The sequence below is a fragment of the Sparus aurata genome, chromosome 13 (assembly GCF_900880675.1).
Source record: "Sparus aurata chromosome 13, fSpaAur1.1, whole genome shotgun sequence".
In the NCBI taxonomy this organism is placed as follows: domain Eukaryota; kingdom Metazoa; phylum Chordata; class Actinopteri; order Spariformes; family Sparidae; genus Sparus; species Sparus aurata.
Genome location: NC_044199.1, coordinates 30058194 through 30076496, shown reverse-complemented (window position 1 = coordinate 30076496; position 18303 = coordinate 30058194). Strand labels below are relative to the sequence as shown.

The window sequence follows — 18303 nt, the reverse complement described above, 5'->3', positions numbered from 1 at the left end:
AAAATCTACTGTACTAATAGCTAACAGCTAACTTATAGTTTTTACATTTTTAAAGGTTGCAATATTCGTAATGCAACTTCAGATCAAAAACAAAACTTTTAAAAAAGGACTTCACTGCTACCTGAAACAATGACATGTTTGAGAATCAAATACAACCTGCAAAAACTTGCAGTACAGTAAAAAGAACATACGATATGCTCTCTGGGTAAGTAAGTGAGAAAGATGGGAAAAATCAAACAAGCATCTAATGAATGTTAAAGACACTTTAATTTGCAGTCGAAAGGAAAGTCTCAACAGAACATGATAATTAAAACAAAAAACGTACAACCAAGGTGGGAAAAAATGCTTGTATCCACTTTTGTAGAAAAAAAAAAAGATTATATATATATATACACACACACACACACACACACATTTGGCCAGAAAATGACATTCAGCAGCTTGTTTTTTCAGGAATATTCAACTTTTTTATCTTATACAAAACATCCCCAAATCATGGCATGATCCACTTTTTACTTCATCACATAAGGCTCAGCAATCAAGACTCTATTGAGCTGCTTTTGTAGATAAACATGTAATTAAACAACCCAGCTCCTACTTAGTTTTTAAAAATAATTTGTTAGTGTCAAACACGTGGAAGATTTAAGGCAAAGAAACAGAAAGAAAATAACACACAACACGTTTATGCCGTTGAACTTTCCCGTCCACTTTTCATGTTTGACAAGCAGATTTGGAACCAAACCAAACCAAGCTATTAGCTGGAAAAGTAGTGTTCGCATTGAGCCGCTAAAATGACATCTATGATTTTATTCTTTTTCCCCAATTTGAGTCCTCTGCGAACATTACAGGCCAGAAATTGGCTTCTGACCGAAACATTTAGAAGTTTTGACACCTACTGTTAGTGCTACAATCATATACTGCTACATCTAAATCAATTAGTAGGTCAATACTACTATAAACAAAAAACAAAAACGCTAAACAACGCTGAAACAATCATAGAGATCAAATTTTTAAATGCAAAAATTCAAAACGTGATCCATTTCTAGCTTCTCAAATGTCAACATTTGCTGCTTTTCTTTGCTCTGGACTGATGGTTGGACAAAACAGATCATTTGAAGACAAGATTTGGGATTTTGATTGATTTTCTGGCATATTACAGCTCCATCAGAGCTGCCTTTCCCCATTCATTTCCCAAAATTGATTTGATTTCCATTTCATTTCAGTACAATATTGGCTTTATTTGGGATATTTTTTATTACAACTACAACTTTGCTTGGATCTGAAAGATTCTCAGACACTTAGAGTTGAAAACTGTAAAAAGGAGCCCTTTAACCTTAACATTAGGAATTAAATGAATTGGTTTCTGAGATATATGGTTAAAGTCTGAATATGGAGAAATAAAGGGGATACAATGATGATTTAACATCCCATTTTTAAATTTAAATGCTGTAATGTCCGCACTAAAACAGTAGTGACAGATGTAACCCAATGTGTTTCAACAAAGGAAAAATAAGAAAAAGTTCATTTTTAACAGCCCATGTGGCCAATTCCTGTAGATCCATCGTAGAAGGTGCGCCTGAATGCACCATAACACTTTTTTTGTAATTACAGGACTGTTTTGATACAAACATTAATGTGTCAGTGTGCAACCAAAGAAAATCTACCCACATCTGGTGCTTGCCGATGTTCCTGACAGAGCGGACCCACAAGGAAAAAGAGAAAACATCTCAGGATATTCTCAACAGAGCGGCGAGTTTCAAGTTTACTCAATCTCAACTTCAATGTCAACAGCCTTCAGTTCCCGAACAAACATGACACCAGAGTTATCGTGAAGGTCCGGCTCGCTGAATTCGTCCTCTGGTTCCTCTTTGATCTGCGAGCACTGTGAGACCTCGAAGGGCAACTCAAATACTTTGTTCAGATAATCTCCCTTTCTGCTGATTTTGTCTGCTATAACGATCGCCTTAGATGCGATGGACCAGGCAAACTCCACCTTCCCATGTTTCAGGGGACTCAGATCGAAGTTGTACTCAAGAATCTCGTACAGAGAGGGTACGTATCTCTTGGAGTTCTGTTCTACGTACTGGTGGATCTCCAGGAGGGCTCCTCTCGTCAGCAATTGCAAATCGAGTTTCTTTTTGGGTTCTGACTTTCTATTGATCTGGAGGTCCAGTCCAATCTTTTTGCAGATGCAATAGCTGTTGACTTTTTTCACCTGTTGCATCTTTGCATCCAAAGCCTGTCTACTCGGCTTCACGTCTTCTGTATCCAGATCCTCCCGGTGGTTGCGAGTCAGTGGTTTTGGACCAATCTTCCCATCACCATTCAGAGGGACAACAGTGTTTAACCACCTTTGTGCGTTTGGTGATTTGTAGCGATTTTTTATCAAGAATCGATGTGTTGTGCACCATCTCTGGATCACCTTTGCAGCTGCCATTCCACCACTTCGAAGATCAACTTCAAAGTTGTGCTCAAGGATGTCATTAACTATCTCATGGACTTCTCCACAAAGCTCTCTGACAAAGCTGAATATTTCAAACACGGCGCCCGAGGTCAGGACATTCAGATCAAGCTTCTGATTCGCCAAACGTTGTTCTGTCGACCAAAGGTCGAGACCTAACTGGTTACAAAACTGGTGTGGCTCCACATCCATCTGCTGGTTTGTAGCCGAAGCCGGTGGTTCCACATCCAGCTCCTGCGTCATCCCCGCGTGACACTCGCTTGTCGCGTCAACTATGTTGTAAACTTCAGGGAACCGAAAGGGTCTGCTGAGAAACTCCATTTTCCATCTATCAGGGTTGCTCTGAAGAATCTTCTCCTTTGACATCATGTAAGATATTAAATTACGCTGCTGCATCTCATCTGTGGGGACAAAGTTGAAGTTCAAGCCCAGAATTTCTAATAAGAAACTCTGTGCACTTTTTTTCAATGAGTTGGCAAACCTATAAACCTCCCACAACACGTGGTTGGTGAGCAGGTTCAGATCCACTTTTTGTTTGTTTCCTGAACCAACGTTGAAGTCCAAAGCGATCTTCCTGCAGTTGGAAAACAAATCGTTCACTCTGCACGACTTAAGGATTTGTTTCGAGCGAGTTGCACGCCTCATCCACAGCTTCTGTTTCAGATCTTTTACACGTTTCTCCTCGTTTTTATCTTCAGACATCAGATCTGAGACTCTCAGGGTTGATATGGTCTTTGGACAAGGTTTAAATAAACTAGCGTGGTGGCTGTTTGGACGAGGAGGAAGAAGAGGAAGCTTTTGTCTCTTCTGTGCAGCCTTTACCAAAGCCACTGCAGACGCTGGTTCTGCAGCTGTTCCCGTGAAACAACTTCCAATCATCATTTTATCTGGTTTTGCTTCCGTTCCTGACTGCATTTCTGTCTCAAAATCAACGGGACACATGTATGAAAGGTCACCATCGTCGTCCCCGTTTGTCAGAGTTCCCCATCCCTCGCTGGCTTCTGTGAGTCTTCTTACTTCTTCAGAGTCTGTGTCAGGTTTTTTCCTCTTTCTACAATTCTGCTCCAGTTTCTTCGTTGGGACTTTAAAAGGCTCCTTTCTGAAAGCGTCCCTGGACATGGTATTTATGCAGACGTATCGTCGCTCCATCAGCTTAGACACACACATACGGAACTGCATTTTATCCATCTCAAGACCGAAGTTTTGCTTGACCAAGTCACAAACTATCGCAGTGTGAGTTCCACAAAGCACTTTGGAAAAGTCTAAAAGCTCCATCATCACACCGTTGGTCACAAGACTTCGGTCTAGTTTCTGTCTCAGTGGATCATCTGACTGGAAAATCAGAGTGACACCAAGTTCTTTACAGAAAGGGTAAGCATCTCCGATTAGCTTTGTTCCTCCTCGTCTCTTTATGACGCACAAACTGCTCACAGCTCCGTTACTCTCCGCCATCTGATTTTCTGAAGATTGGCCGTTCTTGCTGCCGTCAGTGAGGACCGACGCATCTACAACTTTGTTCCATTTAGGGCAGTAGCCTTGCCCACTCTTTGGCTGAGTGAACCTCATAATAGTGTTTTGGTTAGGCAGCAAAAATGTTTCTGTAAATCTACGAGGTTTACACTTGATTTGATCCTTCAAAATTTTTATTTTATTGTGAATTCTTGATGCATATGCATAGCACTGCTTGTCATTGTCCTTGTCCACGCCGAGGTCGAAGTTGAACTCTAGCATTTCGAATAGGAAGTACTTCTCGGACTTAGTCACTGTTTTGGCAAAGTCACAAATATCCACCATCACGCCAGCTGACAGCAGACTCTCATCTAACTTTTCCTTCCTTTCCAGTGCCGCGTTGAACTCCAGTCCAATTTCAACCGACTCCGGAAATGGGACCACACCTTTCTGATACCTGACGCCATGTTGGATGCGGCGCTGCCAGATGTAGTCATTCATACCATCCATGGTGATATCTAAATCCCCCCAAAAGTCCTCAGAACAGACTCCAAGCAACTGCGACTGTTACTGCATCATCTTCTCAGTCTGTGTACACAAGAAACATTGAGCTTGAATTAGTTATTTAACACAGCAGAAGTATTTATAATCCTAAAACCTTATGGACAATAACAACATGGAAGGAATTCTAGAAAAAAAAATTGGGAAATGAAAAACTAAATTTGTGTCGCACAGCTTTATTATTTCTTATCAATCATCTCACTATTGCTCAGGTGTATTAATATATTATTATCAATATATAATAGTTAAAACCGCAAGCATCTTCAATACATTTACATACATATGACCCATTAATAGATTAGCCTTTACAATATCAACAGGAATTTCAAATATGTTATGTGAGTGAGTTGGGGTTATTAGATCACTTTATGTGAAAAAAGCTACAGTTTGTCACTTTTTCTGACCATCAGGCCAACTACTACAGCAAAATTGTGCATTTGCAATAGATAGATGAACTAAAACTCCACTTTCGTTGATAATTCATACTGATATTAGAATTACACAGAATTAAACCCTTATTTAAAATGCATGAACCGTGTCAGAAACGTTATACTTGGATAACAAACTTTTTATTCAAGACAGAGAGGTTTAACACTCAAGACTGGAGAGCACACATACATTTTTTGTATCATTGTATTTTTTTCTTTGTCCATTTGTTTACTTTCACTCTATTTGAATTTAGTAATTAATTTCGAATTGTCAACTATACATAGTCAGTTACGAGTGCACGCACTCTCAACACTCTTGCATTATGTTTTCTGTTAAAAGTAAGATTTAAGTTTAAAAAACGCTTTATTTCCCAGTAAGGTTTGCGAGTTGCATTTTTACCAACTGGACCTGGACGCAACAAGATGGCCGCCACGCAAACACAACTTCTGTTTTGAAGTCCACAAATACTCCGTTTATATGAAAACCTGAGGGTTAATACGTGAAACGGGACCACCGCTCGCTACTGACAGTGTTGTCTGCTGAGAACGAAGCTGCACACGTGTTTTCAAAACTAAAAAACCCACCGAAATCGGCGTTAAGGCTGACATTAGCCCCTCAAAGTAAAGCTAACGATAGCATGTGGACAGAAGCGGTTCATCAATCAGTTTAATCAATCATTCAGCAAAGAGTGTCATCATTTGAGCACTTACCAAAGACCGGAGCATAAAGCCATTATCTGGAGGTGGAAGAATTGCGGTGAGGTTTGTTGTCTCGATGTTTCTAGAGACAGAAACTTGTGCCATGTGAAGCTGCAGCGCTGCAACACATCCAAACTTCCTCTGAAGGCCGCCTTCAGGGACGCATCGGAAACCCCAGCGTTGGAGGACACCAGTAATGAGCTGTTACTCGGTCTGTTCAGAAAGCATCACGAAGCAACGTGCAAATGACGTATGAAGCTCATTTAGCGCTTTTAACTTGTTTCATGGATTAGATTGAATCAAAGCGACAAGCGAAACACATGTATGTCTGGTCTCGGGCCGATCATGTGACGGTGCTGTGTTCAGGAACACATAGGAAAGTGTCACGCACATGTGGTGGATGTTGATGGAATCGAAAGACTTGGAGTAAAATCTAAACATTATACTTTTACTCAAGTATAAATATATTTGGGGTACTTTTAACACTGTGCAACTAACAGTGTGCATCTTATCCCTATATTAGGGGGATGTCTAATTTTAGATAAGTGCCATCATGATTAAAACTGATGTTTTGATGGTGTTGCTGTGACATATACAGTATATATATACATATATATATATATACATATATATATATATATATATATATATATACATATATATATATATATATACATATATATATATATATATATATACATATATACATATATATATATATACATATATATATATATATATATATATACATATATATATATATATATACATATATATATATATATATATACATATACATATATATATATACATATATACATATACATATATATATACATATATATATATATATATATATATATATATATATATATACACATATACATATACATATATATATACATATATATATATATATATATATATATATATATATACACATATATATGTGTGTGTGTGTGTGTGTGTGTGTGTGTGTATGTATAGCCATTTATATATCTAATAACATTATCTGGCAGATTTGTCCTGTTCATAAATTTCACTTTGGGACGGCAAATAAACATGTCCAGCTGGTTTCAAACCAGGGACCTAATGCATTGATTACCTTTGAGACAATACTGATATAATCCATATTCTTCTTGTTCTTCTTCTCTGTGTTAACTGCCAGGTTTCAAGGTGCAAACCTCCACTCACTGTATCAGAGATTGACACAAAAATCACTTACAATCAATGACACAAAAATCACTTACAATCAGTGATTGTAAGTGATTTTTTAAGTGATTTTTTGTGTCAAAAATCACTTACAATCAGAGATTGTAAGTGATTTTTGTGTCATTAGGAAATGTTTAAAACTTTTCTGACCACAAAACAGCTGTCGGGTTGCTTTATGTGTTATAACAGGGGCAACGTTAGTGGTTCGGGTTTCAACCCAGGCTACTACGTTCAAGCCAGGCTTCTCAAATAGTAAATCTTCAAAAACAAAATCATGTCGATGATTCATCTCAACTTGCCTGGTTGGGTTTTGTACCATTCGGCCTCTGCAGCTCATCCACAATCCAGCAGCCTGACTGGTCTTCAACCAGCTCCACTCCTCCACACCCTGATGTAGAACAATGTATTTGCCTGCAGTGCTTCAAATAGCTCAGGCCTAATACACTAGAATCATTTGTCCTCCTGGCTGATGTGATCACACTCGTTGGACAGCATTGTTGGCACCGTCGGCGGGGGTTAAGTTGTGGTATGGTTCCTCTCTGAGATGTAAATAGCCCCCTTCACTCCTCTTTCAAACCATCTGTCCTTCCTATTTAACATATGTACATTGTTGTCCTCTAAAGAGTCTCTGAGGGGTTCTCTAATCTAATACCCACAGTTGATGTGGTGTTATATCAGGACAGACTTTTAAAGGTGCTTTCTGTTAAATAATTAGATTTTTTGAGTCTCATTGCCAACAAGTCAAAACCGAATCCACTGTGATTATAGGACGGGTCATAAACCTAGAGCGTCATCATTTGACAGGTAGGGAATGAAACTAAAAAATCAACTTTTGTCATAAACTGAATGAACAAACTGACTTTAAAGATCAACAGAATTTCATACTGTTTAACTTTGTTTATATGTGGCAGACCCTGCCACCTTTCTAGCTTCAAACAGTGTTTGACTTTATTTTCATCTGGGAACAGCTTGTTTATTCCCTTATGGAGAGAAATGTGTATTTCTAAGTGTCATTATTATTGTAAATATTAAAATTCAGAGTTTGAAATTCTTCTACGAAACTGAATAGTGCCTCTTTCATGCAAATAAATAGCATATTTCTATGACATTTGTAAAACTAATTCAACACGTATAGGCTATAAAAAGGGTAACATATAGTGGGATTTATTGTCGTTAAGTTTGAATATTTTGTAATTTAACCAGCTGCAGTTTTTTTGTTGGCACACAGTCACGTAACAAACTGGTCTTTCTGCCTGACATGTGAAACAGATGTTGAGTCAAAGCTGAAGAGTTCAGGAGTGTTTCGTGTCCGCGCATGCTCAGTGTGGAACACAACAATCAGCCAATCGCGTGAGAGCAACGGCATAGCTGTGTTTGCATCAGACACGGATATATAAAGCGGTCGGACTAGTACAGTAATACTCGTTTACATTGCGCAAACGAAAACATCATGCCTGATCCACCCAAAGCAGCGAAGAAAGGCTCCAAGAAAGCCGTTTCTAAGGCCACCAAGGGCGGCAAGAAGAGGAGGAGACCTAGGAAGGAGAGCTATGCCATCTACGTGTACAAGGTCCTGAAGCAGGTCCACCCCGACACCGGGATCTCCTCCAAGGCCATGGGCATCATGAACTCGTTCGTGAGCGACATCTTTGAGCGCATCGCCGGTGAAGCCTCCCGTCTGGCTCACTACAACAAGCGCTCCACCATCACCTCCAGGGAGATCCAGACCGCCGTCCGCCTGCTGCTGCCCGGGGAGCTGGCCAAGCACGCCGTGTCTGAGGGCACCAAGGCTGTGACCAAGTACACCAGCTCCAAGTAAACCCTCTGAAACCATCAACACAAAGGTCCTTTTCAGGGCCACACACAACCTCTAAGAGCCTCATTCCGATTATACGTGACCACAGGTGTTTTAACAAACCCAAGTGTAAGAAGATATTTCTGTAGTGTTAACTGTCTCAAACTACTTGATTCAACTTAATAAGTACTACAGACACGATGGGACACTACATTCTGACTCTAGTTTTGGTTTGAAAGAATCTTTCAAAGACCCCTAACATGTCCCATAAGGTTCTCTTGTTTTATATTGTACATGAAATCAGGTTCCTACTCAAATTTTAGGGGTATTTCACAAAACAAATAAAGTTGGTTTATGTGGGTTCAGGTAATGCAACATCTTTACATTCTGGGGAATGTTATGATTCTGTACGAGGGCCAATGAGAACTTCACATGGATGGTTTCTTGGTGCATGTTTGTCAACTTGGAGAGGAAAAGTACTAACCAAACATCAGTAGAACACTACATTAGAGACTCGTATATGTTAATTGCCACAAGATGGTATATCGTATTGTTTTGCTTTATGGACTGTGTGCAACTACTATCTGTACATAATACATGCATGTTTTCATAGAGAACTAGTACATGGGAACAGTCTCTTCAGAGTGGGTGGGTGGCTCTTAAAAGAGCCGTTGGTTTCAGATTCACTAGTCGGGATGAGGTTTAACCTCCGAAGCCGTACAGGGTGCGACCCTGCCTCTTCAGAGCGTACACCACGTCCATGGCGGTCACGGTCTTTCTCTTGGCGTGCTCGGTGTAGGTGACGGCGTCACGGATGACGTTCTCCAGGAACACCTTGAGCACACCGCGGGTCTCCTCGTAGATCAGACCAGAGATACGCTTCACTCCACCGCGGCGAGCCAGACGGCGGATAGCTGGTTTGGTGATTCCCTGGATGTTATCACGGAGAACTTTGCGGTGACGCTTGGCGCCTCCTTTACCGAGTCCTTTGCCTCCCTTTCCTCTTCCGCTCATGTTTGCTAGAATTCAACAAAGTCGAATGTGCTGCTGGGCTGAAGGCACTCTGTATTTAAAGTGTTTCTGCGGACGTAAAGGAAGAAGGAGGGTAGGTTTGGTGGGCGGGGCCAGACTCAACGGTCCTTCCTACATCCTCAGCAGCTGAAAGTGAAAGTACCTTTTGAACGTCCTCACATTTCATATCTATAACTTAAATACTTAGAAAATGAGTTAATGTAGGTCATATAAACTCCACCGGTGTTTTTGGGGTGTAACTTTAGAGGTGAAGTAACTCCACCCCCCCCACTCAAATCCTTTGGCACAATCATCACAGACGATAAAGAAAAGGCCACACTCTTCCGTAACCATCTTGAAAACATCCACTCATGCCCAAGACACTCACTTCGACAACACATGGAAAGACCTAGGGCCTTGCACAAAACTAGGATAAGGGATTAAGCCGGGATATCTTGGTTATCCTGGCTCAATTTATCCGTGATCCGGTTGCACAAAAGCGGGATAGGGGGCAGTAGGATAATGGTATAAGTTACCATGGAGATTTATTCTGTGGAGCTAGCCTGCTCCAGACCAGGCTAAGTTCCAGGATCTATTTAATCTTATCCCTTATCTCAGTCAGCAGTCACCACAAATGGAAACCAATAGTTATTCCACTGCCCACTACACATTGTTATCACATATAACTAGACCCACTGTCATTATTTAAACGTTTGTGATCATTAATTTCAATCATTTTGGATAAATTATGATTTTAGATGATGTTGCTATCATTAGATAATTTACAGTTTCCCATAGACTATAAAGCTATATATAAAATGACGGAATATTAGGGCCACAGAGAAAGAATAAAAACAATCACAGCCCTCGAGAATAAAGTCATACATTTACAAGAATAAAGTCATAATATTGTAACCCGTTGTTTTAGAGGAGGAGAGTTGTTAAAATGAGGGCTGTGGAGCACATCAGCATCACATTGTATCGGGACTTTAAAAAGAATATGCAAAGAAAAGCATCTTTTCCGCAGAAAGAACCAGTCTCATAAATGTATGACTTTTTCTTTCTTCCTCAGTGTGGCCCGAATACTCTGTCGTATAAAATACACATCCCATATAAATATAAATACACATCAATGTGTAACATTATGTTCCTTTATTGAATAAGGACAAAGCAAAACAGGTAAACCATCAGCTCCTTTCAAAACTGAAGTCACACAGTGACTCTACAAGATGGAAAGCACAGAATCAAAGCATATTTTACAACACAAGGATAAATACACATTATACAACACAAGGATAAATACACATTCAAAGGTCTGTATATAATACACCCCACATGTCTGCACACTGAAATAAATGCAGGACAAATCCATACACATCAAATTAACAGACAAATGAATGGATGCAGTAGCCTCCCTGCAAGCTTCAGTATACAGCACAAACATCATAAGAAGCCAAATCAATTTAAATTAAATTAATAATAAAACAAATAAAATTAAAAAAAACACACAAATTGCTCTACCACTGCAGGACATATTTAACTGAAATTTAAAGCCTGCATATTAACTAAAATAATTCAACACATATTGGTCCTTCACTCCCCATTGTCAGAGCAGAAAGGAACACAACGTGTTGGGCCTTCTTACAGGCTATATGCTCACTTGACTTTACAAGGATTGACCTTCCATTTTTTTTATTTAAGATGTGTCATCTTCTTGGAGCTGGGGGGGAGGAAAGGAGAATAATGATTAATACATGTGTGTTACAGTCAGCATACAGTGTGCATTGAAGGCATAACTCACCTCCCGCTCAAGTTTTTTTATTCTAAGGTCTAATTTTCTAATTGTCCTCTTTTTTATTTCGGACTCCAGTGCAAGGTTTTCCATCTTTTTCTTCTTGTACTGCATATCTATATCTGCCAGTTGTATTTGGCGCCGGAGGTGGTTATTATTATTATTAGCTCATCTATTTATCAAAGAGTTATACAGTCTGATGGAGTTACATTTACACAGTTTCACTCATATCTGCAGTCCATTTCAATAAAAATTCAACTGATTCATAATCAGAATACAACTGTGTTTTGTAATTGTGATGTTTCAGCGGAGCAGTGAGTGTGTAATTGTGCACTGCTTACGCATTCAGGTGGTCAGCAATACTTTGCCATGCTTTTTCTCTTTGCTTTATCACTGTGGCGGTGTTGCCTTTCTTTTTAATTATGTCTTTTACCTCCTCGTATGCCTCTATGAGGATTTCTGCCTCTGGCGGGGAAAAGTAAGCCGCTCTACTTGCCATGGTGAATCAGTGAATCTGTGATCGGTGGCGGGGTCTATTTGAGGGAGCCGTGAGCACGCACTTATCCAGGATTGGTTTCACCTGGCTTGATGAATCCGTGTCTGCTCATCCTGGCTTGGTCTTTGTGCAACCAATTAAGCCTGGACGCTCTTGTTTTGGATTCCTTGAGCTCAGCTCACTCACTTATCCTGGATGTCTTAATCCTATTTTTGTGCAACGGGCCCCTGGTGGACAAGGAAATCACAAAACACAAATCATCACAGACAAATAGAATCGACCCCCCCACAGAGCACCACCTCCTCACAAGGCCTGTCACCACCAAAGAAATACAACTGCACTTGATGAAAAATAAAGCACTGGGAGAAGACACCATCACTATCTTCCGCACCTTGGACAGCTCTACACCACTTGCCTCACCACCGGCCACTTCCCTTCACCCTGGAAAACTGCACTCGTCACCATGATCCACAAACCCGGAAAAAAAAACCCACGATGTCACCAGCTACCGCCCTATTAGCCTCCTCAGCCACATCGGAAAACTCTTTGAAAGAATCATCACCTCCCGACTCAGCAATCACATTGAATCAATAGGTCTCATCGGTATCCATCAGGGAGGTTTCAGAAAAGGCAGAGCAACAACAGACAACATTCTCCGTCTATCCGAAGACATCTACAGAAGCTTTAAAAAAACAAATCACCCTAGCAATATTCTTCGACATCGAAAAAGCATTTAACAAAGTATGGCATAACAGTCTCATATACAGATTACTGGACACCAACCTCAAACTCCCCAAACCCTGCCAATCCATCATCTCCAACTTCCTCAACAACCGCCACATCAAGGTCAAAGTCAACTCAGCTATCTCAACACCGTTCACCCCCCGAGCAGGAGTACCACAAGGCGCAGTTCTCAGTCCACTTCTGTTTCTCATCTATACCTCAGACATCTACTACCCGCCAGCCACCATAGCCAAAGTTTCTCAGTTTGCCGACGATCTCTGCTACTGGTCCAGCTCAAAATCTCCACAACTAGCAGCCAATAAACTCCAACATTGCATAACAGAAATAGAAACCTGGTCAAGCATGTGGCGCATCAGACTTAACCCTGTCAAAACCCAATGTGTCATCTTCACCAAAAATCAACACCTACAGCTCAACAACAACCTCTCATTATTCAACCAACAAATCAGCATCAGCAACGAAGCAACTTTCCTCGGAGTAACCTTTCAAAGCAACATGACCTGGACCAAATTCATCACAAAACTGGAACAAAAAGGAAACATCAGACTGAACCATCTCAAAGCCCTCGCGGAAAGCATGGCGCATCACTCTGAACAATAATCAAAGTCTATCTAGCCTACATCCGACCCCTGTTTGAATACTCCGTCCCCGCCTGGATCACCCTCACTGACAACCAGATACAACGCCTCCAAGTCATACAAAATAAAGCACTAAAACTGGCTCACCGTCTCCCAAATTATATCAGCAACCACTACATTCACAGAATAACCGGCATCCAGACCATCAGACAGAGACACCAAGTAATAGTCCTAAGATATTTAAGTACAGCAATAAACAACCCTGCCCTCCAGAGAACCATCCAAGAAGCCAAACAAATTGTCAACACCCCCCTGTCATTCATCCTCCAGCTGAAGCCCCCCCTCTCCATCCCCTGATCCCCCTCTCTTCTATGGCCGAGTAACTCAACACAAAACACACAACACAGACCATCTAACACTCACACTGACACATGAACATATAAATATGAATAGGTCACTTATGACAGGAATAGATCACTTATGACATACAAGTCTGCACTAAATACACATGAGCGCTTTATTTTATTTTGCTCTCTCTCAAACACAAATTCAACATGTGCAGTGGATAAATAAATTGCTGTGTTGGCTATGCTGACTTCAACATTGGTGAACTTCAACCAGTGAAGTCAATGGCACAACCAATAGTATAAAGATGTGTTTGTGTGTAAACGGCACATGAATATCAAGGATCTTTGCGTATTTTTCTCGTCCCACTCTGACAACACTGATCAACAGCAAGTTCATACTTCTCATTATGTTTACAGCCTAACAATAGCTTTTTACTGCTAGAGATTGAATTTGTACTTCAAAGATCACAAAGTTGGTGTTCATCTGTGAAGAGAACCTGCTGAACAAAAAAATGATCAAAAACATGTCTTTGCCACGAGTATTCCAATTCTAATATTCCAAACTCCAATTAATTTTTTTTTAAAGATTTTTGTTGAAGGAACCAGGGCAATGCTCACTTCTGGCTCCCTTAAAAAATATATCTCACACCTTTTCACATTATAAATGATGAATGAAAATAACTGTTGTTTCCTCTATTTCACACAGTTGTTGCAAAAGGTAATACTGCTGTGTGTGTGTGTGTGTGTGAGAGAGAGAGAGAGAGAGAGAGAGAATGAGAGAGAGAAAAAAAAGTGATGTCTTGTAACGTCATTATCCCAGTCTCACTTACAAATCGAGCCATTTTAAGAGTCGTTGCATCATGAGGAGAAACTTAACCAACTTTGTGAAACAGCAATGGCAAATGTTATATCATTGCTGCCTTCTTGTAAATTCGGCATTAAGTACAATACATTAAGATTGTCCTATCCTTGTAAAAAGGGTCAGTTTTCGCGGCATCAATGTAAACGCCTGTCTTGTTTTCCTATTTAAAAGTGCATCCTGTGTGCTCTTGTCTGATATGCACCTTACCTTCAAGCAGCTGTTTGAACACACATTTTCAAATGATTTTCATACATCAAATGTATGACAGAATAAAGCATATTGACAGTGAACATGTCAAATTTTACAAATCTAGTAAACAGTAAGTAATATAGGCTACCTCTTTGGAGGAGGAAGACAGTGGCAAATGGAAACGAGACTCCCTTAAAAAATGTTTGATTACATGATCAGAATCATAATTGACTACAAAATACGTTTTAAAAATCTCAGGAATCTGGAAATCAACTTTTGGCTAAAAACAAAGCTGAACACATAAAAACAACATATAATAATAATAATAATAATGCATTTTTTTTTAGGGCACCTTTCAAAGCACTCAAGGACACCGCACATAACAACAACAGTACAACAAAAGACAGCACAAGAACAGGACAATTTAGTGCAAATAAATAGATATATACACTATCTATACTATATATATACACTTTAGAAATATGCAAAAAAATTTATATATAATAAGCAGCAAAGACTTTCAGCATACAGTGTCCACAGTACATACATGTTTCTGGAAGTTGTATACAAAGATAACTTCATTAACATTTCTGATTTAGGTGATGTAGTGTAGGTGGACTTGTCTTCAAACAGGCCTTATACCATGTGCAGGACTTATATTTGATAATGGCGGACAAACTGTTTTAAACACTGGTATCAGAAATGTTAATCATTTCCTGTCTGTTAGGTCCTCACTCACAGAGTAACTTTCTCTGTGTAGGATTGGTTACTTTGAAATGTTCTCTCCAATAGTTGATCAGCTTACAGCGCGGGAGTCTCTCGGTGCTGACGTCACTCCAGCGGTGTCTTTATAAAGCCGCTGTTTGCCGTCAGACAGCATCGATTCTTTATCTGTGAACACAGAGGAGACAGTTGAGCTACAATGGCGAGAACCAAGCAGACAGCCCGTAAATCCACCGGAGGTAAAGCTCCCAGGAAGCAGCTCGCCACCAAGGCTGCCCGTAAGAGCGCCCCGGCCACCGGCGGAGTGAAGAAGCCCCATCGTTACAGGCCCGGTACCGTGGCTCTCAGAGAGATCCGTCGCTACCAGAAGTCCACCGAGCTGCTCATCCGCAAGCTGCCTTTCCAGCGCCTGGTCAGGGAGATCGCCCAGGACTTCAAGACCGACCTGCGCTTCCAGAGCTCCGCCGTCATGGCTCTGCAGGAGTCCAGCGAGGCTTACCTGGTCGGCCTGTTCGAGGACACCAACCTGTGCGCCATCCACGCCAAGAGGGTCACCATCATGCCCAAAGACATCCAGCTGGCCCGCCGCATCCGTGGAGAGAGAGCTTAAACTGACCCCACATCTGTTTAACAACACAACGGCTCTTTTAAGAGCCACACACTTACACTGTGAGAGTAACATGTCCTTTACGACCACATTAACGATACGATCAGAATCAACATAAATCAGCAGTATTGATTCCCTCACTGTATTTTTATTTTTTATTACTTATACAGAGTCAACATGTCAGCCAAATTTATAAACTACATAAAAGACATGTATGTTAAAATGAGCCTGTAACACAGCATGACTTTAGTCTAGCATAACTCAAAGCACATTAATGAGGTGGTTAATAGACATCAAAAGGAACTTCATTGATCCCAAAGGAAGAACTGGTTAAATTACATCTGCACCCTCCAGAATACAAAACACAGCTAAGCATATCAGAAAATGATTGGGAAAAAATACATAACTTCACTACCCATCTAGGGATATGGGTGTGTGTGTGTTCATCGATATGCATTATTATTATTTTTGGTGACCAAAATATTCACAAAACACAGTACAAAATCAAGCGACAAGCAAGAATAACCCAATATACCTATGTAATTTGGTGAAGTGTATATTAGTGTAATAATAAATAAAATCTTTGATATTTATATACACACAATAATTATACTACCAGAAAGACATGTAAAGAGGTTTGCTTTATAGCCTATTACACTTTAACTTCACTGTAGACAATATTTCAGGAATATTAAACAAAATGAAACAGACATGTCATGAATCACAAGCATGATATTTGTCAGTTTAAAAGATAATTTTCCCAATTGTCCTCTATGTCATTATTCTGTCGTTTGTTTTTTGTTTGGGTTTCTATACTTGATAGAAAGTGCACTTATATTTTTATTAGAAATCGTCTTGATCTTATGTAAATAAAGGTGGCTTACATACTTATATGAGTATAGAATTCCGAATAGAATCAAAATGTTTTTAAGTTGCACATAGGTACAATCCTGTAAAAGACAATATTTGAGAGTCCAAACTGTCCCCTGATTATTATATATATATATATATATATATATCTTGGGGGGGCGGGGGGGGGGCTAAATATTACATGCATAAATTGAAGTGGCATGGAAGACTGCCCCTCCTGTCAAACTTTTAAATCATGACTTCCATTGAAAATGTAGATATTTTAGATTCTAATAAGCACTGTGTGTTGTTGAGCTGAGGGTCATGAATAAAAAAAAGAAAATGTCCCATGAGAGAAACCGGAAGGGGCGTGCCATCACTTCTAAAATGGAGCAGCTGTCTGATGGCGGAACTCAGGTAAAGTGGGATACAAGTTTGTATGTCAATAACTTTCCTCTCAAGGAAGTTGTTTGTTTTTTTACATATTTACATACATACATATTTTTTACACATTTTACTTTTAACTGCAGTTAATATAGAAATGTATTTCCTAAAGGGGAATAATATGTTGGTAGGAAAACTATGACTTTACTTGTATAATGCTTAAGTCTATAACAACATGACCTTATAAAAGACTTAAAAAATTTAGTTCCCCCTGATTTTCAGTTTGCTTTGGTAAATAAAGATAATATGATTATATTAAATACCTCATGTAACATAGTGATGTCAATGCTCATTTAATGGATTGTATGTAACATGACCCAGTATCCTGTAAGGTCCTTTACCCTCAGTGATGTTAGGTTAAAATAAAGCGTCTGAAATACTGAATCCAATGCAGGTGTCACAATATGAAACAGCTGATCTTTTGACTTCAGTCCATGTTCCAGATTTGAGCTCCTATATGTCTAACAGATCTGAGCAGGATCCATTATAGTTCAGAGATTTAAAACCATGTCATTGTGGAGCTAAACAAAATTTAATTCACAATGTGTATACATGAGACTTACACTACCAGTACTAACAGACCTTTCTGAATGTTTTTACCCGATAAATGTGCCTGTCAGCCAGTCACATCTAGCTGATTAACTCTTTAGAGTTGAGAAGTAACACAACATTTGATGGCATGTTTGAAAAACACAGACCGGATGTTTACTCGATACGTTTTCTTGGTGTGAATTGATTAAAAGTGATTTTAAATGTGATCTTGTGTTTACCTTTTCTCTTGCTTCTCTGTGTGTTTCAAACAATTCTGGAGTAGATGGGTCTGCATGCCTACCCATGCAAGTTCATAAATATTTTGCTGAAAAGTGCTGATGTGATTGATTTCCACTGCCTTAGGATTGCAAATATCCAGGGACAGGAGAGGGGGTCAGCGGGAGGCCCAGCGCTGCTGCCTGGCCCTGGTTTGTCCTCATGGATGAGGTGTTAGGACAGAGAGAGGATGGAGAGGCTCTTCTCCACTCCGGAGGCTGGCCAATCCTTACATTATTTCTGTTATTA

The 18303-nt window shown here is 39.8% G+C and overlaps 4 protein-coding genes across 4 annotated transcripts; 2 read left to right on the top strand and 2 right to left on the bottom strand.

Annotated features, from left to right (window-relative positions):
• Positions 1 to 245: 245 nt before the first annotated feature.
• On the bottom strand, positions 246 to 5909 carry LOC115593587 (uncharacterized). The gene is made up of 2 exons (XM_030437171.1): positions 5611 to 5909; positions 246 to 4498 (listed from the first exon to the last, which is right to left on the bottom strand). Exon 2 carries the CDS (start codon positions 4418 to 4420, stop codon positions 1763 to 1765), a length of 2658 nt encoding a protein of 885 aa, XP_030293031.1. The 5' UTR covers positions 4421 to 4498; positions 5611 to 5909; the 3' UTR covers positions 246 to 1762.
• A 2312-nt stretch (positions 5910 to 8221) lies between these two features.
• LOC115593604 (histone H2B 1/2-like) lies at positions 8222 to 8674 on the top strand. The gene has a single exon (XM_030437190.1). The coding sequence runs from the start codon at positions 8261 to 8263 to the stop codon at positions 8627 to 8629; it is 369 nt and encodes a 122-aa protein (XP_030293050.1). The 5' UTR covers positions 8222 to 8260; the 3' UTR covers positions 8630 to 8674.
• A 580-nt stretch (positions 8675 to 9254) lies between these two features.
• Positions 9255 to 9659, bottom strand: LOC115593611 (histone H4). Its single transcript, XM_030437199.1, has one exon. The coding sequence runs from the start codon at positions 9617 to 9619 to the stop codon at positions 9308 to 9310; it is 312 nt and encodes a 103-aa protein (XP_030293059.1). The 5' UTR covers positions 9620 to 9659; the 3' UTR covers positions 9255 to 9307.
• Positions 9660 to 15432: 5773 nt separating this feature from the next.
• Positions 15433 to 16008, top strand: LOC115593599 (histone H3). The gene has a single exon (XM_030437183.1). It carries the CDS (start codon positions 15547 to 15549, stop codon positions 15955 to 15957), a length of 411 nt encoding a protein of 136 aa, XP_030293043.1. The 5' UTR covers positions 15433 to 15546; the 3' UTR covers positions 15958 to 16008.
• The last annotated feature ends 2295 nt before the right edge of the window (positions 16009 to 18303 follow it).